Consider the following 22899-nt stretch of genomic DNA (forward strand, 5'->3'; position numbering starts at 1 on the left):
TTGTATTTTCGAATTTCTCTGTATAAGCTTTATTTTCTCCAGGGAAATTTTACAATAATTATTTACATTTCTTTTAAGATTAAAAAATTAAACACGAAAAATAAACAGTTTGAAGAGTTAGCAAATCCACATCAAATTTCTTCGCTGTTTAGCCATCTAATCGTGTATGCTTAATTGTTGAATTCTTACTTTTGCTTTTCAGCTATTTGTCCCCCTCCCCAGCAGCTAATTGTGAGAAACGTAACTGCAACCAATGCTTCTCTTAAATTGGTTTACGACGGAGCGTGCGTAAATGCTAGCTTTGTCACTGGCTATAGAGTGACGTACTCGAGCAGTGCGAACCGCTCGCAACTGGAGATCCCGGATGCGAGGTCTACTTCCGTATTTCTTCAAAATCTAACGCCAAACACAACATACCAAGTTGAAATAATGGTGTTAACTTTAAATGGCAAAGACAGTCTTCCTTCTGAGCCTATGCAGTTCATCACAAAAGAAATCAGTGAGTAGATTTTACACTCTTTGAGTAATCGTAATTAAAGCGTTCTTTAACCAGGCTTTTGGTTCCTTAGCTTATTTTGGTGAAGGTTTATTCCAGTGCTTTACTACTTAGTGTCAAATGCGTGCTTAGATAATGTAATTCTTCTCTTCCTTTCAAGCTCCTTGTCCACCTCCGTGGCAGCTTGTTGTACGAAACGTCACCGCTTTCAATGCCTATATTGAATGGCTTTATGACGGAGCATGCGCAAATGCTGGCTTTGTCACTGGCTATAGAATGACGTACTCTAGTGATGTGAACCGCTTGCAGCTGGAGATCCCGGATGCGATGTCTACTTCGGTATCTCTTCAAAATCTAACGCCAAACACAACATACCAAGTTAAAATCATGGTTGTAACTTCGAATGGCAAAGACAGTGTTCCATCTGAACCTGTGCAGTTCATCACTAAAGAGAGCAGTGAGTAGATTTTGCACTCTTTGAAGAATCGCAATGAGAACGTTCTTCAACTAATTTTTTAACTCCTAAGCCTATTCAATAGTTCAGTGAAGGTTTATTCCAGTGCTTTACCACTGAGTGTCAAATGTGTGCCTAGATAATGTGATCATCTCTTCTTTTCAAGCTGCTTGTCCACCTCCCCGGCAGCTTGTTGTACGGAACGTTACTGCTACCAATGCCTATATTGAATGGCTTAATGACGGATCGTGCGCAAATGCTGGCTTTGTCACTGGCTATAGAGTGATGTACTCGAGCAGTGTGAACCGCTCGCAGCTGGAGATCCCGGATGCGAGGTCTACTTCCGTATTTCTTCAAAATCTAACGCCAAACACAACATACCAAGTTGAAATAACGGTGTTAACTTTAAATGGCAAAGACAGTCTTCCTTCTGAGCCTGTGCAGTTCATCACAAAAGAGATCAGTGAGTAGATTTGCACCCTTTAAACAATCGCAACGAGAGCGTTCTTTACCCAGGGTTTTGGTTCCTTATTCTATTTTGGTGAAGGTTTATTTCAGTGCTTTATTACTAAGTGTCGAATGTATGCTTAGGTAATGTAATTTTTCTCTTCTATTTTAGCTCCTTGTCCACCTCCGCGGCAGCTTGTTGTACGAAACGTCACTGCTACCAATGCCTCTATTGAATGGCTTTATGACGGAGCATGCGCAAATGCTGGCTTTGTCACTGGCTATAGAATGACGTACTCTAGTGGTGTGAACCGCTCGCAGCTGGAGATCCCGGATGCGATGTCTACTTCGGTATCTCTTCAAAATCTAACGCCAAACACAACATACCAAGTTGAAATCATGGTTGTAACTTCGAATGGCAAAGACAGTGTTCCTTCTGAACCTGTTCAGTTCATCACAAAAGAGAGCAGTGAGTAGATTTTGCACTCTTTGAAGAATCGCAATGAGAGCGTTCTTTACCCAGGGTTTTGGTTCCTCAGTTTATTTTGGTGAAGGTTTATTCCAGTGCTTTATTACTAAGTGTCGAATGTATGCTTAGATAATGTAATTCTTCTCTTCTTTTCAAGCTGCTTGTCCACCTCCCCGGCAGCTTGTTGTACGAAACGTCACTGCTACCAATGCCTCTATTGAATGGCTTTATGACGGAGCATGCGCAAATGCTGGCTTTGTTACTGGCTATAGAGTGACGTACTCGAGTAGTGTGAACCGCTCGCAGCTGGAGATCCCGGATGCGATGTCTACTTCGGTATCTCTTCATAATCTAACGCCAAACACAACATACCAAGTTGAAATAATGGTGTTAACTTTAAATAACAAAGCCAGTGTTCCATCTGAGCTTGTGAAGTTCAACACAAAAGAGATCAGTGAGTAGATTTGCACCCTTTAAACAATCGCAATTAAAGCGTTCTTCAACAAGGCTTTTAGCTCCTTGGGCTATTTTGACAAGGACAGTGTTTCTTTAGAGCCTGTAAAGTTCATTACCATAGAGATCAGTGAGTAGAAGTTGCACCCTTAACTTTTTTACTAACTTTTGTTCTAAGTTCATTTGAAGCGCCTTTTTACTGAGTGTTCAAAGAATCCTGGTTTGTGTTTGTTTTATAATACGCTCTTTTGTGATTTGTCTAAAAAACGTGCGCGACTTTCTGGACTAATCACATCTTGGTCACCAGCATTTACCCGTGCTTTAGCCATTTTGCTTGCCTTTTCCTTGAATTACGTTGAAATTTGATTTATATAAAATTCAATCGAAATAAATTTTGTAATGACCTATAGAAACTTATCAACTTTAAGGTTAGGTCTATAGAACATGAGAGTTTCTTCGTGTCACATCAGGAGAAGTATCATAATCCTTGCATTTTCCCCCAGAAGTGCAAGAGGATCTTCAAGTGCCTCATTTGTTCTTCGATTTAATCTCACTGAAAAGTTCGAGAGTCCCAGTTTGTTAGCGAAGTCTGCCACTGGAAAACTCAAATTGATATTCGATGATATCTCGAAGTTTCTCTCTGGTAGCAATAATTACGGGCTTTTGGCTCCAATGGTGAAAATAGGCTATTTAAGTTTCTTAATTACAAAAAATTTCTTCGCTGTTTGACATTTCTGATCGTGTTTGTATAGATAATGTATTCTTACTTTTCCTTCCCAGTTCCTTGTCCTCCTCCCCAACGGCTTATTGTACGAGATGTCACTGATACCAACGCCTCTATTGAATGGGTTTATGACGGAGCATGCGTAAATGCTGGCTTTGTCACTGGCTACAGAGTGACGTACACGAGTGGTACGAATAGCTCGCAGTTGGAGATCCCGGGTCCGAGATCTACCTCCGTATCTCTTCAAAACTTAACGCCAGTCACAACATATAAAGTTCAGATAATGGTTTTAACTTCAAATGGCAAAGACAGTGTTCCTTCTGAGCCTAGGCAGTTCATCACAGAAGAGATAAGTGAGTAGAATTTACATCATTTGAACAATCGCGCGAGATTGTTCAATGACCAAGTCTTTTTTAGCTCCTTAGTCTATTTTGGTGAAGGTTTATTCCAGTGCTTTACTACTGAGTTTCGAATGTACGTTTAGATAAAGAGTTTCTTCTCTTCCTTCCCATCTTTTCTTCTTCAGCTCCTTGTCAACCTCCCCAACAGCCTAGTGTTCACGACGTCACTGCCACTAATGTTTCGATCGAATGGGTTTATAACGGAGCATGCGCAAATTCTGGCTTTGTCACCGGCTTCAGAATGACGTACACGAGTGGAGCAAGCCGTTTGCAGCTGGAGATCCCGGATGCTGGGACTACTTCCGCATTTCTTCAAAATCTAACGCCACTTACAACGTACCAAGTTAACATAATGGTTTTAACCTCGAATGGCAGAGACAGTGTTCCTTCTGAGCCTGTGCAGTTCATTACAAAGGAGATCAGTGAGTGACTTTCACTATCAAAGTTGAACAATGGCAATGAGCGCATGCCTTTAACAGGATTTTGTTACGCACTCTGTTTCAGTTTAATCCACTTAGAGTACCTTTTTTCTTTGAGTGTCAGTACACCTTAACGACTGAATCGGTTTATTTTGATCTTCCATAAGATTTTTATATGTAATCGCATGGGCCCGAGGGCAATTAAGGATTAATTTCTCGTGTATTTTCTCAAACAGCAAAAAAGGCTCAATTAGCATCAAGTAATCATGCTGTCTTGATTACCGAAAGTACCCTCGTGGTTTAAAAAAGTGCCGCCCTGTCTCAGTTAGTCATCATTCAGTAATTTTGCCTCATATGTGATAAATCCAAAAAGAGTGCGCCTCTCTGTTCACCACTGGCGACTCAATCATATCACCCACGTTTCCCGCCTTTTAGCCAGTTTGCAGGTTTTTTATTTTTTTCTTCGAGTCATTGTGAGATTTGCGTCGTAAAAATTCCAAACGAACTGAGTTCTACGATAGACCGAAAAAAAATTCATAAACTTAAGGTTACTGTGGATAGAAAAAATCTTTCTTCTTATTACGCCAGCTTTACACCATTATCTTTGTTACAGAGTCTCAGGAAAGACCAGAGAATATTCAAGCTCTGTTGGTGTTATCCGATTTAATTTCTCTGAGATGGTCGTTCATGATCAACCCAAATGATAATGTACTGTATCAGGGTTTCAAGGTCCAGTATCGAGTGGTTGGCAGAGTGGGAGACTGGAGTGTTGTAACCGTGTATGGAATTGACAAACGATCATTGGTTCTATCCGGGATGAGACCTGGCTTGTCTTACGAAGTAATAGTAAAGGCTTCCAGTGACCAAAGCGAAGGAAATCCATCACATCCTGTTATTATTACAACACTAGAAAGCGGTGAGTTAAATTCTTCCAGCACACTGTGGTCACACGGACTTCTCAGCTCGACTGAACTTTGACCCCACCTCCTTCTCTTTTACCTTTCCCGAACTTCCCAGACATCACTTGGTCAAAGAGGAAAGAGAGTGAATTCTCTTTTAGATCAGAATTTTCTAAGAATAAAAGAGTTTATTCATAAAACATTCCACCGGGTTCCCTGGGTCACAGATACGCTACTTTGTTTGTGTCACAGGGTCGGTAACATCTGAGGAGTTGGATTATTTCGCTCCCCAGTAATTGGCGTTACCGCATCTCCTTGCAAGGAGAGGCTACTAACTCCTCTTGGCCCAAAGATTGCAAAAAAAAAAAAGGCCATCCTTGTTCTTTTCTGGTATTTTCTTCCTTTTTTATTGTCTGTCTGCGCTAACAAAAATGATTTATTCGTTGCATCCTATTTAATGGCGATGATCTTGAAGAAGGAGCTCCAAATCATCAAAATTGTCGCGAGTTTGCCCCTTTAACCACCAGACACTTTCCATCCTTGCCATTTAGTCCCCAGTGCTCCCCCAAGAAATATCACCAGCCTGGGTCTCACCAGTACAAACCACTTAGTCATTCGATGGACGAATATCCTGGATGACGAGGTCAATGGAGAACTGAAAGGCTATGTGGTGTCGTACATGGAGGTCAGCATTGGCGGCGTCAAAGTTACAGACGCGGTAGCAAAGACGAAGAGCGTCAGAGCAGACACTCACTTCATGGTCTTAGATGGTGTGTTGAGTTTTACGACTTATGCCATTAGAGTGGCCGGACTCACAAAGTACGGAGAGGGAAAATTTAGCACGGCCAAATATGAGGGTAAATATCCTAAAGAAAATAACTCAAGCCGTTCCCAGGTTCTTTTCTCCGAAAGCGAAATAGCGTTCGTGGGCTCAGAAATGCTAAGCGCGTCGTTCCTAGGGTTCTCTGTCATGCGTGGGTTATTAAACCGGTGAGAAATTTGTTAAAAGCCATATATTTTCTAATTCTCTCCTATCCTAGTGGTAGCCAGTGGCTTATCAAACAATTCGCAACTCTTTAAGAATAGTTTTTTCTTTTTTTTTAAGAAAGCAAATTTTTTGCCTACTATATTTTAAAAAACCTGATGAGCCTTCAATTTTACCCGAAACAAATTATCATTGCTGTTCTTCTTAGAGACATGTCGATGTGAAAAGCGATTGACTGCAAACTATTGGTTGAATCCACCTTACGTCATCAGCCCCTCTGCCAATAATATGAGCGGAATTTTCATGGCCATCTTGGACCAGATGGTTTTCCAGTGTTGTGCAAATTGTACAAGTGGACATGGGACTTCTTTCGTCGATTACAACTCAGATGGCGATCAGAACTTTGCAAAGAAGCCTACAGAACACAACATGATAGACGCCATTGATCACGTGACAGATTTGCATTTTCCAGTGCATGGTTCGTCTGATCAGCGGACGTATTCAGGAACGTTCAAGTATGTTCCCGTGGTGGAGTCCCCTGGGGCGGCCTTTATTGTCCGATATAAGAAACCGAACGCACCGATAACAAATGCATTAGTTAAATGCTGGCCGCTTGCTGCTTTGGTTTTTGTGTTTGTCTTATCGTCTGGACTTTTATATTGGATAACGGTGAGAGAAATACCGATAGGAAGTACTTAACCTTTAATCACTGTAAATTAAATTAACACAGCGATTAGAGTTAAGCAATCTGATTGGTTCGCTATCTCGTGATAATAAAGATTCATCACTACCAAGCACCTCTAATATTACCATTTCCATCATTCTTTTAGTATTCCGTAGTCGTCTTGTTTTTATTGTGTTACATTATCACATTTCTTCACTGTAATTGTCATTCTTATTTTTATCATCATTAGCTATGAGAGGAAACGCGGAGCAAGTTTGTGTTTACGAGCGCGCAGCGGGGGAAAATGTCAACGTTCCTCTGCACTGCGTCTGCGTTCATTTTGTGCCTCTGTCCGTGTGAAGATTAACTTCATACCAATCGAGCGCAAGAGCCGTACTGGGGAATATTTGCCCGAGGTTGTGGCAGTACGGAGCGAAGAAAGCGAGGTCCGTATTAAAACAACCGAGGGGAACATTCCTTAATAAGGCTCGAGCAAGCGAGGTTGATGAGTGGTTTATTATATGGCACTCGGATGAAACTTGCTTATTTTGAATTTGCCAGCTTTCGCGAACAAAAACACACGGCTTATGATTTTTTCCGTGGAAACAGTCCGTATGGCAAAATCCCGACCAAGTCAAAACCACTCGGAACGTTCGGATTGACCCTAGGACTACCCTGCCATGCAATAAAAACTAATCAATTTCTCTTCACGTTTGAACTGATTTCACGTCGTAAATTGATTTCAGGACTGTTCCGAGAACTCAGAACTTTCACCTTCATTCCTAAAAGGATTCTGGGAAGGCACATGGTGGGCGTTCGTCACTTGTTCAACAGTAGGGTAAGACCAAGAACAGGAAATTTTTGTCTCGCTCATTGCCAGGTGAAAGAAATAGTTACATTTATTGATAGGTTGTCCTTTGTGGCTTGTAGATATGGTGACAAGACACCCCGTTCGTTTGTGGCTAAATGGTTAGCTATGGTTTGGATGATTGCGGGGTGTGTTGTGTTCTCTTTACTGTCCAGCTGTTTAATAGCAGGACTGACTGTTACCACTGTTGATAACAGTAATATCAAACTTTATGGATTGAAGGTAAGAAATTATTAGACCGAGTGGCATGAACATTTGGCAACAGAGTTATTTTGGGAATGGCGACTTTTCGTGTTTGCAGTTTTTATAGAAGTTCTCACTGCAATAGCAAGGCAAAACAAAGCAATTGTACTTCTAAAAGACAATTGAAACGAAGGACAAAAACATACGAAAAGTAACGTAAACTGAGCTTGCAACAAAGCGCAATTCTTTAGTGTAGTCTCTCGATCTTGAAACCAAGGTTTTCTAATCAAGATGGCTAACTTTACCTCACTTTTTGGCCACTAACGACTCGTATTTCTTGCCAACATCTGTTCTCAGGTGGCCGTTCTACGCGACTCCCCTGAGTATAATCTTGCATTGAGAAGAAATGCTCAAGTCAACAATGGTTAGTTTGCTCATACAGATTCTATCGTTTATCTACTGTATCCAACTCAATAAGTCTTCTATATGCAAGATGTTCTCCTAAAAGAGATAGAAAAGCCTATCATAATTTTAGACTTCAATTGAGATACTACCATTCATGTACTTAGATACTGAAATCAAAGAATTCTTCCATGGTTTAAAAGTTTTCGTCACAAGCAACTTAAGTAAGGCTTAAGTGAAATACCAAATGTAACTAACAATGTCGTCAACGACATGTAAATTTAATTTTGAAGAATTCCTTGTATCACTGAGGTGGGATAAGTTCAAAGAACCTTCCTCTATAACGTGCACGTATATCTGCACATGTGTGGTAGCAGCAAAAATAATTTAATTTCCACTAACTGAAAAGACACTTCCTTCCACAGCTCGTAACTACACCAATCTTGAGGAGATAAGAGAAGATCTATTGAAAGGAGTGGTGGAGGGGGCCTTAATTGACACATACGTAGTAGCTGAAAGACTTGATTTGTTTCAAGATGAATCATTACAAATTTACAAGGTAAACACACACCACAAATGCACTTTTCGTTATGATTGACTACAAGCCTAATCTCGAACTCTCACAGAACTACATAGCCTAAGACATGAGGCGAATATATGGAATCCAGGCTTCCCCCCCTCTCCCAAGTCACACCAAGTTGATTTCATTTATGGTACTATAAAATGTAAACTCCCAGAATTTAGTCTCTATATGCTCAAGTTGGCTATTTGTAGCCTGTCTTTGCTCTCTTCTGGGTTATTGAGCCTTCTCCCCCCCTTAATAAACTAATACAAAACAGTCTCTCAACCTTGACGACAATTTTGCAGGATGCAAAAACAAATCATACTATCGTAATATACATGGCGATCTCTAAGACAAGGCTAATTTGATAACTGACTTCTCATCACAAGCGAACAATTAACCCTTTCACTCCCAAGATCTAGTAAGTAATTCTCCTTACTATCTGCCATACCATTCTTATGATGTTAGTTTGGAGAATTTGGTATCGCATCAACTAATAATCCCATAATTGATATTCTTCTCTATTCTCATCACCTACATGCTTGATATTGTATTGATATTGTAAGGAGAAATTCTGTCTTGGTCACTTGTGGGAGTGAAAGGGTTAAGGATATATTTTTTTCTCTCTGTAGCTTATTGACTACCGTTCATCGTTTGGCATTGTTTTGGGGGGGAACTCAGTCAGATTGCAGCACTGCTTCCTTGACTATCTCAAGAATGAAAAATCAATGTTAGCACACCTTGTAGAGAAGTACACAGCCACTTTACAAGTATGAATGCATAATATTAAGAAATTATTGGATGAGGTTGAGTATGATATCATAAATCATCAAAGCAGAGGTCTGAGTTATCTGCTGAAGCTGAAGGCTGGGGCGGATAACACAGACATAAGATTTGATAATTCATGATATCATGCCAAAACCGAAATCAATATTTGTTTTATCACACATTTTTAAAACAGTTTGCATAAGGAGATACCTCTCTGAGTTTGCAAAAGTTTGAGGACACTACATGGACGACAGGCTTGGAAACTAGGCAGACTTTGAACTCAACATGATAACCCAATATCTTCTGCAGATATTGGGTTATCATGTCAACTTCACACACCATTATACATTGACTAAATGCTCTCAACAAATCACAGTTTTTATAATAAGTCGTGTGTATAACTACACCAAACATCTTTATATCTAAACTTCAAACTTTGCATATCAATATCAAAGAGTTTTGTATCCTAAGTTGCCCATGAATTTCACCCTATTTTGAAACCACTTATGAATCAGGTATAATTACATCTCAACATAGAAGGGGGCTAATTTTTTGTTGAATTATTTTCATTTAGCAAGCTGAAACTTCATTAGCAGAACAAATGGCAACAGGAATGTTTGACAGTTCCGAGAACATCTACAGATTCAATGTGATTGTGTTGTCAGCAATTTTGGCTACTGCCATTATATGTGGAGGTATTTTTGATTTCTGCAGATGGATGAAGCATCGCATGAAACGAGGTACAGTGACCTTAAAAAATTGCTATTCGCTCATTTACTACCAAAATAATTTTAACCCTGAGAATTAGTTATTAAATTAAACAATATCCCTTAGTTGATAGTTTTGTTTCTTATTGTTACCTTTTTGCTTGAAATTCCATTTTTGTCACATGACCTCCACATTAAATTCCATTTTTGTGTAATAACCTTTTTACTTGAAAAAGTAATGGCATTGTTATGAGAAATTCCATTTTGGTCACATGACCTTCACATTACATTCCATTTTTGTCTCATAACCTTTTTACTTGAAGAAGTAATTATCATTGTTATGTGAAATTCCATTTTTGTCACATGACCTTCACATTACATTCCATTTTTGTCTCATTGCCTTTGTGCTTAAGAAAGTAGTGGCACTTAAAAGAGAAATTCCTTTTTTTAAACACCCAGAAGTGAAAAGGAGGAACTTTGATTAACAAATAGAGAATCCTTGACTGTGCTCTGCTCTGTGGTTAAGCATGCAGGAAGTGGCTAGAGCACGAAAGAAGTGTAGGGAGAAACATGAGAAATAGTTATAAAATAAGTGTTTCTCCCCATTTCTTGAGTGCTCTGGTGGCTTCTTAAGTTCTTTACAACAGAACAGAGCACAGTCATGGCTTCTTTATTTGTTTTATAAAAAAGACTCCGATATATTAAAACTTTACATACATTAAGTCTTCATAGTATGTCATCTGGTTGCTTTGACAGTTTGCTGTGATCTGCTTACAACCTTTAGAGAGAAATGTACTGTGGGAGTAAAGTTGTTGGTTAAAAAACAAAACAGGGCTCAAACCCAGACCTCCCAATTGAGAGTCATTTTAGCTATAGGGGGCTTCTCCTTGTTAGTTCTGACATAGAAATTAGACAGCTAGGCACAAGCTTTGGTTTGAAAAAATTAAATAAAATTTAAATGTTATGTTACTTCATTTACAGTAGCAGATGATGAAACCAGAAGGAATAACAACAGGAGACACAGGTTTATTCAAGAAACAAACAAACTAATGACAGAATTTTTTAGCAACACTCGTAGGCAGTACAATAAAATTGCTGCCAGACACAGAGAAGAACGAAGGCAGCTACTGAACTCCAACAGGAAGGAAAATAAATAATGCTGGACAAAAATATGAAGTAGGCAAAGCTAGGATATCAAAGAATAAAAAACGTTTTTGAGAAATGAAAGCACAATCTGTGACATGAGAAGATACCATGTTTCTGTAATATGTTATAAAAATGGTGTTCTGGACCATACTGTATAAGGACAAAAAAATGGGCTTTTAACAGTTAGCATTTGTTGCAGTTTGCAGGTGAAATATTACCATCCAAGTGGGAAGTGATTACAGTGTGAGAAAAATGATAAATCTTTATTGTTATTGTATAAATGCTGCAAGTTATGGAGGTGACAGAAATAACAAGAATACATGACGTAAATATACAGTTCTAGGCACACACTATGAGCTTATCTGCTAAAATAATCTTAATAGACTCTGGCCTTCACTGTAGTGTCAGTATTGTAACCTTTCCATAAGTAGAATGAATAAGCTCAAGGACTTTCAGAGCCAATTCTTTTAAAGACATTATACGAGAAATTCAGTTTTTGTTATACCATAGTGCAAAGTGAGTCATTCTTATCAACTACATGTAGAGTGTGTGAAGACCTTTAACCCTTTAACTCCCAAGATCTGATTGTTAATTCTCCCCTCTAGCTGCTACACATTTCCTTGTAAATAAGTTATGAGAATTTGATGTTAGATCAAGATAACAACTAACTTCTACCTGATACAATTGAGTATTCTCATTACCTGTTTACTGGAAAGTGGATGAATATTGTAGGGAGAAGTTACTTCTTAATCACTACTGGAAGTTAAAGGGTTAAGTCGTGGTCTATAGAAAACCATGGTAGCAACTGATGTTCGTGATCTAGCATGTACCTATACACCTTTTTATCGTTAAGTTTTAGAATGTTTCATATTACATATGATTCAGAAATTAAAGCCTCTTTCACAGTTTGCCATGATCAATTTTCATCCTTAGCACAAATTATCTCTTTTGTTCCTTCTACATTGATTTTTGGACAGACCTAAACAAGTACACATACACCGTATTATAAAAAAGAAACCAGATTGTGAAACAACAGAAAAATTGAACCACAGAAAAAACACTCTACACTTTTAAATCCTTTACACCCTAACATCAGTATGCATATTTTTCATATTTTTCTATATACATTTCCTGAAGCACTGACAAGGAGAGTTGGTGGTCATTTCTTTCAGTCTCATGAACTAAATGTTTAATTTAGGGGTGATAAGGTAAGGAGAAATTAATAGCTGGTCACTCTTAGGGATTAAAGGGTTACATCCTTTACACCCTACCATCAGTATACAAGTTCTCCATTCTGTTCTTTGCACATTTCCCAAGGTTGTGCCAAGGAGTTTTGTTTGGGTCAAAAAAATCAAGAGCTTTGTCAATTGACAATCATTTCCCATGTTTTTATCACTCTAATGTAACATTCTGCATGGAGAATTTAAAAGCTGATCACTCTTAGGAGCTAAAAGGTTATACAAACACAAAATTAATCATCTCAACTAAAATATTCAAGGGCAGACTTAGCTTTCTCCATCTCGTGCAAGAAAGAATAGAACTGTGGCAAAGTCATTTCCATAAAAACATCTTCTTGTGCACCACCACGATCCACCACCATCTTCAACTGTAAAAATGTTTGTCCCACAACTTTTAAGTCACTACTTCCAGCTGTAACCCCAAACTTCCATTCCATGTCGACAAGTTCATTCACCATGAATGTTTGACCAACAACAGAGCGTGACAGAGCAACAAGGTTTGCCTTCCATCGCTCTGAGATGTGAGGAGAATTCTCTCCAGACAAACCTGTCAAAAAATATTCCAACAACGTAAGGCTGCATCCATTTATTTTTATAGGCAATCTCTTACATGTTACAAGTGAGCTCCTGTATCTGTTGGCTCCCAGAAATGCAAGTTACCTCCATAATTTCAGTGCTTCAACTAGCAAATAGGTGACAGGAAATGATCAACTACATCAGCTAGTGTTTTACCTTGAAATAATCTAAAAGTCTCATGTAGCTCAATATGATTAAGGCAAAGTTTAGCTGGGATATCGAAAGCTATGTAACACTCCTTAGCAGTTTTAGTATATTTCCCCAACAGATGGCTGTACCACAGAAATGTATTCAACAATGCTAATTAATGCACACTATCAGCACTGAGTTCCACAAAACTTTTCTAGTTAACACTTAATAACTCCAAAGATAAGCAACTTTTAGTACTTCATGCCAAACATAGATTTTGATACTTTTCGGGATCGCCTATGAATGTTCCACACGCCTTTGACAGTTACCCTACCCCAGCCCCCCTCGTACTCTCTATTTTAAGGGAGTAGGGGGAGGGGATACCAGCAAAACTTTCCTATCCTATTTTCCTAAGCTTACCGAGATGTTCCAGGTCTTCTTTCACTTGAGCCGGTGTTAAATTACTTTTTAATGCACTCTTGAAGAAGCTAAGCAAACTTTTGACGACATTTTTCAACGCATTAGTTCCCAGTCCATGTTCTTCAGCGAATTCTGCAATTTGGAACATGAATCTTGAACCTTCCTTCGGTGAGACAAGAAACGAAAACACGATGTCTAACAGCTGACAAAACGGCTTTTCCTCAAACTTATTGAGTGACTTGATATCTGTGTACATCTGGTCATCTGGCGGGACCTTTGTAAAATGGAACGAGCTCATTCTGGACAGCTAATATCTCGCTTGAGTCACTAGAAGACTGAATGCTCAGATGAAGATCTGATTCAGTGTAACAGAGCCCGTGAAAAGGCTGCGGCAACACATCAGAATGGTTCGCAAAAGGAAGACGTGGTCACTAAGCTCTGATTCACACATGTGAGAGAAAAGAATTATAGCATGGTTTTATTAGACAACGATGGGGTAAGATTTGCTCTTTTGACAGTTTTGAATGGTTATTTCTGTCTTAAATCTATTATGTATATCTTAGGAATATTTCTCCTGTTTTAGTTCCTCACCCAGCTCACATTACTTCTCCAAAAGACGAGATCGTCGGGTGCAGTGAATATCACAATGAAAAGATGTAAGTTAAGGTTTCTGTTGGTTTTGTGCGGTAATCAAGGTTTTATTTTGGTGTAAAGAAGTTCCACTGCGTATGATGATACTTAGTTTTGAAAAAAATGCTGTAAATGTAACTTAATGAGTTAAGCCAAGCGTAGACTACCTATCAAGTACTTAAAAGCTGTTTTCGTCTCCATCATGTAACGGAATACTGTATAATAGCTACGTAAAACATATATCATTGGGAGATAAACTGGCTTTGTATTATTTCCTTCACTAACTTTAAAGTTAGAACCACCTTTAACAACAGAATAAACACTACCATCAAAGAACTGCATAAAATTCAAATGGCCTTGTACAGCACAATGAAAATGATCGCATGAAATGACTTCACTTTAATAGTAATACACAAAGGTATGCCTACCCTGTACAGCGTAGTAAACAGTAACACACAAAGGTATGGCGCAGTAGCTTTTATCTGAAAGGTCACATTCAGCATGTTAAAAATAAAACACATCAAAGTACTGCTCAGTAGCTTCAATCTGTAAAGTAATGTTTTTAGGTCAAAATAACTTCTCAAAATAACTCCTTTTGAAGTTGACACATTTATTTATTTATTTACATGTGTGCATTTTGAAAAGACTTTGGACAAACTAAACCAAAACCGAAACCACGTGGAGGCAAAAAGCTTCAAAAGTTGACAGCAGTTGAACAAGAAGGAGAGAGTAGATGTTTATTTAGAGCAACAAATGGAAAAAGGAAGCTCAGTACAGTGGTAAGCAGAGAATCTTTATTAATTCTTTCACTCTCTATACCATGTGAATGAGATAGAGGCAGATATTTTCCTGTTCAGCTCATTATAACGTAGTCAATATACATCTTACTCTTCATGTTTGTCTGTGACTTTGTTGTTTTCTTCCTAAAATCATCCAGCTAGCATCATACAGTGCTATACATTTTGTTTAGCCATGCTCTCACCATCAAGCATGCCCATCAGATGTTTATTTCGTTTACATTTTCTTCATAAAAGTGGGTGGGAGCCATATAGAGCATTCTACAAACTCTCCCTGGGAGATACACCAGCCTGGTGGTTGGTGTAAAGCCAGGAATTATGATAAAAATGTCTGGATTATTTTGTTGTGTACTTGGGTATGATAACACTGTTGGTAAAGTCCGTGCTCAAGCCAAGTGTCCCAACCAGCAAGAGCTTATCTGAGCTTCCTTAGCATGAAGCAACTTGGAGTATTACTACTCCCTCTTGGATGGGTACCAGTCCATTGTGGGCATTTTGTCAGCTTTCCACAACAGATCACTTGTGTCTACTGAAAATCCTGGGCAGAGAGAGTGAAGAGGGTGAAAGTAACTCCCATGAGTGACTGAGACAGAATTTCTCCTTGTAATATCAATACAATATCAACCAGATAAGTGATGAGAATAAAGAACAATATCAATTTGGGGATAATTAGTTGATCCAATAAATTCTCTGAACTAACATTATAAGAATTGTATAGTTAACAGTAAGAGAATTATAAACTTGATCTGGAAGTTAAAGGGTTAATCCTTTCATTCCCAAGATCTCATTAGTAATTCTCCTTTCTGACTGCTGTACTGTATCATGATTTTCATTCAGAGAATCTGTTACTGGATCAACTGATAATCACCTAATTGATAGTTCTCTTCATTCTCATTACTTTTCTGCTTGAACTGTATTGATATTATAGGGAGAAATTCTGTCTTGATCACTCATGGGAGTTAAAGGGTTATTAATATATATGCCACCTTAGAGCATGTCTAACTAATGTATTGTGTTGTAACTTCACAGGTAAATTCAAAAGATGTAAATAGGTTTCAAATGGTGAGTTGGATAAAATTTCAAACCATATGATGTTTTTTTGTTCACATGGATCATACTAAAACCACTTCTGACATAGATAATCATTTGTGTTTCATATCACATCATAATGTAATTTTTTTTCTTTTGAAGGCATATGCAAATGTGTTGAAAGCTAATATGGACAATCTAAAGAAAAGAGACAAGAGGACAGAAAAAAGCAAAGCTAAAAAGTCCAAGGCAACTCAGTAACTAGCTAATGTTCTAATTAATATTATTAATATTTCCAATAGTTAAAACATTACACTAGTAGTTGAACCCTCATGCTTTGATTAACAATTCCTCAGAGAAACTGCTGTACTATACATTGCTATTTCGATAACCAAAATCTGAGGAATTCCATTTTAATTTTTGTTATTTGAGTCAAGTTGTTATTTTAAGTTTGAAATGAGGGTCAACTCTGCGTCTTTGATGTTTCTTACAAGATGAATCCTTTATCTATAAGACTAAATTACTTTTTAAGAAAGCTTCTGATCTCAGTATTCCATGTAGTTGAGGAATTGTACACAGAATCCTTACACATAGTATATTTTGTCCCTCAGGAAATCTGAGGAAATAAATGAAGAAATCACAATTAATTTAATGAATTTGGAGAATGAGCAACTGTTATTTTTGTCGTATTGACTGGAGTGACAGTGATATCAACAACTTTTTCATAAACAGCTGTCAATGGTTTTATAAGCAGCTGTGCCGTTAAGTGATACCCAAACACAAGGGCTTGCTTGCTAGACTGATGGCAGTAAGAGGTCTTGCAGGCAGCAGAAAACTGCCAGGAACTGGCTTTAATTGATACCTCTGAGTGACCCTAGGAAAAACTTTTTTACTAAATTCATCATTACCAGAATTTTTTCATGATGATTTAGAAGCTGGAATAATTTTTGGAAGGGTTCTTCTTGGATGGATTTGGATCAAGGAGCATAGCAGGAAACCATTGTGGACAGAGTTGCAGATCCCCTTTTAGGTCTGATATTTACCCTTCCTGTCACTTTTCACCCTATTCTGTCATCCTGCTCTTTCAAATTCAAGATATTGACAGCAAATTCATGTAGTGAGTGCCTGGTCAATCCCACAGTTCAGATGTGTGTATACTGTTGGTTTGTTTCTACTGTCTTGTTGGGTTGCCCTGACACAGCTGCAGCTGTATGTACAGCTAAAATTAAGAGACTTGCTGTACTACTTTTGACCAATGTAACAATGTCCACAAAAATCAAACAGCTTTATGCTGACAGATAAACTCAGAACTTTTATTCTCATATTTATATCCTGCTTCACATGTTAACTTAAAGCTACATGTAATTAATAAAAAATTAACATCTTCTATGTGCAATCCTTTAAGTACACCTACACTTTAAGGTGATTAAAAAAATGATCAGATCAATATCAGTATCTGGGCAACTGCCCACCTACCCCTCCCCTAACCCAACATTAACCTTAACTTATTGTCAATTGACTGTTCTTGAGCTAGGGGAGGGGTAGGTGGGAAGTTGCCCAGATACTGATATTGATCCAAATGATCTTGCCTGTTAAGATTGAAAAGTGGTACAACAGCAGTACCTGTCGTCTAGCTCTGGCACATGCAGGCACTTTGTCTAAGTTGGGATTTTGCTATCGATATTTTAAATCACAATTCTATGAATGCATCTCACCATTGCAGAGTGGGTGTGGCAGTAATTCAAGGAAGGGGGAAGAAAAGTTAACACCTACAATATTTATTTGGAGTAACAAATGTTGTCATTTGTGATTTTGCTGTCTAACAAGCTCTTAGTCTTAGCTCTATGAGAGAGATGTTGCCAGTATTTAGTTCTGCCCTTAGCTGCAAGATTATACTTTCTATTTTGACCATGTAAATTAGCTCTCTTTAAGTTTGCCTTCTTCTTCCTCTGCTTCCTCTTATTACAGACATTATGCATCTGATGCTGGAAGAGGCAAACATTTCCTTCCATATTTTCCATCCACAAATGTGATATAATTGACATGTCTGTTGACAAAAACAAATGAGTAGTTGAAAGAAAACATTTTAACCCTTTAACTCCCAGAACTGATTAACATAAAACTTCTCCTTACAACATCCCTACATTCTTCAGCAAACAGGTAATGAGAATATTCAAACTTATCAGGTAGAAGCTGCTATCTTGATCTAGCACCAAGTTCTCATAACTAGGGACTTTCTAGTAATTTATTAGAGATGAATTACAAGATTTCTGTTCTGTTGAGGGGAAGGTTGTTAACCATTTAGTAGAGGGATTCCATGAATTTACAATATTTGTATACAGAGGCTTTCAGCAAATATTTTCTACTCATAGGTGTTACATGATTCTTACTTGTCTAAGTAGTTGATTGTCAGTGCCTTGGGGTACTTTTTTGCCAGTTTAATCCACTCGCTACTCATGCTGTGTTTCCATGAGAACACCTCAACACTCCATCCCCTCTCTAGAGCAGTGACGGCACATCTGGGGAAACTGGTGTCACACTCTGACTTGCCTTTCATTCCATCTCCTGTAGCTAATACCAGTATCCCTGGAGTCAGCTCACAAAGGGCCTGGATATTAAATAGCTTCCATTAGGAAAATGTTTTAGAAGTTTTGAGTACTCTTTTTACAACAAGTCTCTTTCAAAACACCACCTGGTCTTGCATGTTGTTTTACAAGTTCAAACCACAACAATAAGAGAGAGAATCTTATTCGATTGCTAAATTTCATACAAAACCAGTTTAGAAGACTTCAAGCACTGTAGTCTATTTTGTCTGGAATATGATAAGAGGAAAATATCCTAGTCACAAATATTTAGTGGTAATAACGTTGGCAAGGTTTCCTGTTTCCTGATTCTTAAGACTCTCTAAATTTGTTGCTCGAAACAGCGTCAGCATTGATCAAATTTGAACATGTTTCACCCTTTAACTCCCACGAGTGACCAAGACAGAATTTCTCCTTACAATATCAATACAATATCAAGCAGACAAGTGATGAGAATAAAGAAAAATATCAATAAGGGATTATAAGTTGATCCAACAGCAAATTCTCCCAGTGAACATCGCAAGAACTGTATGGCAGACAGTAAGGAGAATTACTAACCTTGTAGATCCACAAGTGAAGTCCTTCATCTACTCTTTGCTCATCTTTTCCTCTTCTCTCCTCAAGATCAACAATATATCCCATGCGCCTGTTGGCAGAAAAAAAAATGTTTCAATTATTTTGCATTTTAGACAATTTAAGAACAAGTCTAATCCTAAGAGTTAGCTTCTGAATAACTCGAGTTTCAGGAAAAAAAAAAAAAAAACTGCTCTAATTCAACATTACCTCACAACAACAACCTGTTTTTTTTTTCAGAATTACACCATGTCCTTGTCATGATTGTCTTCATTGCTATTATTATTATTATTATTATTTTATATTTGAATAAATCATTAATCTTATTACTATTTTCATCATCATCATCATTGTTATTTCAGTTGATATAATTTCTTTACAATGACTTTACACTCAAGTTAGCACTTGGTTTCCACATGTTGCTTGAATTATGTCGCACAGATTTAGCCTCAGCTACCTATCTGGTGACTTTATAACACTGCAACCTTCAGAAAACTAGGGTGACATTCACTTAGTTTGACAAAATTTCATCAAACTGAGTGAATGTTCATGGATTGGAAGTTTTTGGCAAATTTTAGTCAAAGAGAAATCAGCTAGGCAGAATTGACAATGAATTTTCACCATTTTGTTACAGCATGCATTTCTGGACAGATGTTTATACCTGTAAACTTCCCAAACATGTTCTGTTGCAGGTGGGCTGGATCCACAAGCAAAGCCTCTCATTTTAGTTCTATCTTTTTCAAGAATTCTCACAAGATTCTGTAGCTTGACTCGTACATGTCTCTTGCGATCTCCTGGATTCACCATGCTTGCACATTCCTGAGCACCAATGTAAATATTACTATTGTCTATTGCTACAACCATTCCGTAATGAGGTTGTAAAGCAGAGTTCCTTGTAACTTCTGCTGTAGCTTTTTGTTCATCAAATTGAGATTGTACACTTGATGGAGATGAATGTGTCAGTAAAGGTGAATGGGAAATGTTGCCGTTAAGGGAGGTATCCAAATTTTCAAGTGATTGAGCTTTCTTTATTGAAGTAGATGGAACTAAAGTATCTTTGACGTCTGGTAAACTTTTAGTTCTTTCGCGGTCTTTAGCTTCCCCATTATTCTTGCAAATCTGTGGCAGTTTTTCACATAATTCATTGTGACGCTCATAATTCACATTGGTATGATTTTCAATCTGAGTATATTTTTCATCTTTGGAATTCACTTCACTGCTGCATTTGTAGTATTCAAGCTGGTGGCTGTGTAACTTAACTGTGAAATCTTGATTGGGAACCTGGTTCTCCTGTGCAGCCCCCATGAAATACAGACCTGATGGTTCAGTGTTACAGGTTGCAGTAAAAGGTGTGACAAAACTACTTTGTGCATCAGCCCTGCCAGCACTGGGTATTTCAAGGTAATGAGATCCTTCATCATCAATGTGACAACCCCTTGTCAAATAAATAGTGTTTTCCGAGCTCTCCTGAAGGTTGTTCTTTGTGTCTGGAAGATTTTGTCCCATGAAGGTTTCATAGTCATCCTTGTTTGGAATTTTATGGAAATGTGGCAGCTCAAATGCTGATCCTCCTGACAAATCAACACTCTGAAGGTATCTGCAAAACAAAGTGCTGGCTGAATTTTTTGCCATAATTTATTTCCTGGTTCACAATCCCAAAGGAAAGAAAAAACAATTCCATACATTGAGCTATTTTATTAACCTTTTAACTCCCTAATCTTAAGGTCTGGTGATTAATTCTCTCCTCTAGCTGCTACACATTTCCTTGTAAATTAGTTGAGAGAATTTGGTGTTACATCAAGGTAACAACTTCTACCCAATAAGGTTGAGTATTTTTTATTATCTGTTTGCTGTGAATGATAGGATATTATAGAGAGGAGTCGCACCGTAATCAGTTCTGGGAGATAGGGGGTTCAATGAACTCGCATACAATACCTCCATGCCAGAATTAATGAAAGGGCCAACACTCCTGCCATTACTCCTAAGATGAACATGTATGTAGGGACAAAGATGACTTTGAACAATGTAACACCTGACTGTATTACTGTACTATTGTCCCCTAAAAAATGGAAGACAAAAAAAAAGTGTTAAAATTAATTCAAAGGAAATTGAACGAGTGAAATATATTGTTGATATTCATCTTACCACAGGTGACAAACTACTCAAGAAGATTTTAAATAAATTTGACAGACAATTTTATCAGAGCAACATAAGAAAGGTTCACACAATGTCATTATTGTTTCTATTGGAGTATATCATTATTTTAAGAAAAAGGAAAGAAAATTTTCAAAGAAATTTAAAGGAGTAAAAAAGTTTGTTGATATTTCATCTTACTTGAAGATTTTAAATAAATTTGACCAACAATTTTATCAGTATGACATAAAAAGGTTCAAACAAGCCATCATAGTCATCAGTATGGTGGTTGTCATCATTTTTGTTATCATTGTTACTGTTGGAGTTTATCTTCATTTTGAGAGAACTTGGGTGTTAAAATGCAATTCATTACAGGCATGTGCAAGATAAAATGACTCTTAAATGTGAGTCCAGGTGAATACTCTTTTTCTTCCTGTGCCTCAGCTATCACTTACGGCTTACATCATGGACATGTTAGACTGACCAGAAAAATTTTCCCTTACGATCTTATCCTCCTCTTTGAAAATGAATAAAAGGAGTATTGAAAAGATTATGCTGCACTTACTGTCTCTTAACGTCTTCACTAATGCTGGAATTGAGAAAGGAGAGCATGAACCAGGAGAGAAGCCACATGCTCTCAACTTGACTTCATACCATGACCAGGGCTTTAATCGTTTAGCCATGTACATCACATCTAACCCAGAGTACTCCAGCTGGCTGTCAATGAACAGCTCATAATGATCAATTTCAACTTTGTTGGAGTTCACTCGACACCATGTGATGCGCACTTCAGTTGAGCTAATAGCTGTGACATTTGGAACAACTGGCCTCTCAGGGGATCTCACACCTTCAATAAAATTTATATTTTACATTTTAATAAATAGTCTCCATATTAAATATAATTAAATGTAGGTTGGAATAGGAGAGATAACATGTTTAGTAATCTGGAAACACACTCAGTCCAAGATGTAAATTCAATGGATTTTTCTAAATTTTCAGTACTAGTTACAGATAGTCCACAAAGTTGAAACTGAACAAACCCCCTTCCCTTCCCGTTCAATAAATGATGACTTTTCGCTCTGGTGGTAACACAGCACTCAGTGTGATACGGGCGTAAAAAAGCGTTTAAATGCTATTTAACGAATCAATTGACAAAAATAACCCAGGAATAATTCAAATGTGGAGTAAATCTACACGTTTTAGATCTCTAGAACCAATGAAGGTCGATGCCGGAAAATTTCCCGTCGTCTTCTCAACAAGGAGGACCATGTGACCTGCTCAGTTCTTAATATAGAAAGCGAAAGCTCGAGCAAACCATTCAATGTAACTTGCAATAGTACTTAAACAAACTTCTCATTTTTGAAAGAAATTATGAAGCTGTATACGGAGAGTGGGTGCTTCAAACAAAGCAGAGCCTTTAACCTTTTGCTTTTCTAACAGAAATTAGTAACTGCTGACACAAACGGTTGAATCTTAAAGTGAGGATCCGCATTGTTTATAAAATCCTAGGATAACATACAGGTAATAATCATTCACTCCAGAGTGTGCTTACTCGCTATGAAGACAATAGCACTCGTTTAAATCACTAAAAAAGACAACAATTACAACCCCTACCTTCAACGGTATCTGCTAGAAAAACAACGAAGAATAAAAACAGCACCATTGTCGCGCTAGTAAATCGGTCTGGAAGGCGATCTCCATGTACTCATACCAGTAGTAAATACAAGTTTTTATTTACTCACGGT

The 22899-nt window shown here is 37.8% G+C and overlaps 4 protein-coding genes across 8 annotated transcripts in view; 2 read left to right on the forward strand and 2 right to left on the reverse strand.

Annotated features, from left to right (window-relative positions):
- The window catches only part of LOC113667147 (fibronectin), a 25440-nt gene extending 12768 nt beyond the window's left edge, over positions 1 to 12672 (forward strand). For 2 of the 5 annotated variants that reach the window (XM_089193922.1, XM_089193924.1), the window contains 17 exons: positions 203 to 499; positions 657 to 953; positions 1117 to 1413; positions 1570 to 1866; positions 2024 to 2320; positions 3100 to 3396; positions 3570 to 3866; positions 4477 to 4779; positions 5314 to 5619; positions 5956 to 6416; positions 7158 to 7249; positions 7342 to 7501; positions 7820 to 7886; positions 8290 to 8423; positions 9059 to 9196; positions 9769 to 9934; positions 10883 to 12672. In XM_089193922.1, the coding sequence (XP_089050048.1) occupies positions 203 to 499; positions 657 to 953; positions 1117 to 1413; positions 1570 to 1866; positions 2024 to 2320; positions 3100 to 3396; positions 3570 to 3866; positions 4477 to 4779; positions 5314 to 5619; positions 5956 to 6416; positions 7158 to 7249; positions 7342 to 7501; positions 7820 to 7886; positions 8290 to 8423; positions 9059 to 9196; positions 9769 to 9934; positions 10883 to 11058 (4082 nt within the window). In that variant the 3' untranslated portion in view covers positions 11059 to 12672. Of the gene's footprint in view, positions 1 to 202; positions 500 to 656; positions 954 to 1116; positions 1414 to 1569; positions 1867 to 2023; positions 2321 to 3099; positions 3397 to 3569; positions 3867 to 4476; positions 4780 to 5313; positions 5620 to 5955; positions 6417 to 7157; positions 7250 to 7341; positions 7502 to 7819; positions 7887 to 8289; positions 8424 to 9058; positions 9197 to 9768; positions 9935 to 10882 lie in introns of those variants that run through there. The other 3 variants (XM_089193923.1, XM_089193925.1, XM_089193926.1) reach the window with 3 other exon arrangements.
- On the reverse strand, positions 11290 to 13811 carry LOC113667196 (COMM domain-containing protein 7). The gene is made up of 2 exons (XM_027182995.2): positions 13411 to 13811; positions 11290 to 12832 (listed from the first exon to the last, which is right to left on the reverse strand). The coding sequence occupies exons 1-2, from the start codon at positions 13706 to 13708 to the stop codon at positions 12528 to 12530; spliced, it is 603 nt and encodes a 200-aa protein (XP_027038796.2). The 5' UTR covers positions 13709 to 13811; the 3' UTR covers positions 11290 to 12527.
- Positions 13773 to 17253, forward strand: LOC113667204 (signal recognition particle 14 kDa protein). Its single transcript, XM_027183007.2, has 5 exons — positions 13773 to 13906; positions 13994 to 14066; positions 14686 to 14819; positions 15867 to 15899; positions 16029 to 17253. The coding sequence occupies exons 1-5, from the start codon at positions 13883 to 13885 to the stop codon at positions 16125 to 16127; spliced, it is 363 nt and encodes a 120-aa protein (XP_027038808.1). The 5' UTR covers positions 13773 to 13882; the 3' UTR covers positions 16128 to 17253.
- LOC113667187 (uncharacterized) lies at positions 17152 to 22876 on the reverse strand. Its single transcript, XM_027182983.2, has 7 exons — positions 22769 to 22876; positions 21720 to 22001; positions 20957 to 21080; positions 19683 to 20618; positions 19007 to 19094; positions 18257 to 18474; positions 17152 to 17913 (listed from the first exon to the last, which is right to left on the reverse strand). The coding sequence occupies exons 1-7, from the start codon at positions 22815 to 22817 to the stop codon at positions 17838 to 17840; spliced, it is 1773 nt and encodes a 590-aa protein (XP_027038784.2). The 5' UTR covers positions 22818 to 22876; the 3' UTR covers positions 17152 to 17837.
- Positions 22877 to 22899: the final 23 nt, after the last annotated feature.

The sequence above is a fragment of the Pocillopora damicornis genome, chromosome 14 (genome assembly GCF_964200805.1).
Source record: "Pocillopora damicornis chromosome 14, jaPocDami1.2, whole genome shotgun sequence".
Classification (NCBI taxonomy): Eukaryota; Metazoa; Cnidaria; class Anthozoa; order Scleractinia; family Pocilloporidae; genus Pocillopora; species Pocillopora damicornis.

Bases quoted from the DNA above. Each gene is read 5' to 3' on its own strand.
- LOC113667196 (XM_027182995.2), bottom strand. From the start codon at position 13,708: ATGAGCTCGTTCCATTTTACAAAGGTCCCGCCAGATGACCAGATGTAC. The intron at 12,833-13,410 runs GTAAGCTTAGGA...ATTTTTTGACAG, and splicing joins AGAAGACCTGGAACATCTCG to GTTTGTCTGGAGAGAATTCT.
- LOC113667204 (XM_027183007.2), top strand. From the start codon at position 13,883: ATGGTTTTATTAGACAACGATGGG. The intron at 14,067-14,685 runs GTAAGTTAAGGT...CATTTTGAAAAG, and splicing joins GAATATCACAATGAAAAGAT to ACTTTGGACAAACTAAACCA. The intron at 15,900-16,028 runs GTGAGTTGGATA...TTTCTTTTGAAG, and splicing joins ATGTAAATAGGTTTCAAATG to GCATATGCAAATGTGTTGAA.
- LOC113667187 (XM_027182983.2), bottom strand. From the start codon at position 22,817: ATGGTGCTGTTTTTATTCTTCGTTGTTTTTCTAGCAGATACCGTTGAA. The intron at 22,002-22,768 runs GTAGGGGTTGTA...ATTTTATTGAAG, and splicing joins TCTAGCAGATACCGTTGAAG to GTGTGAGATCCCCTGAGAGG. The intron at 20,619-20,956 runs GTATTGTATGCG...TTTGTTTTGCAG, and splicing joins TCATTAATTCTGGCATGGAG to ATACCTTCAGAGTGTTGATT.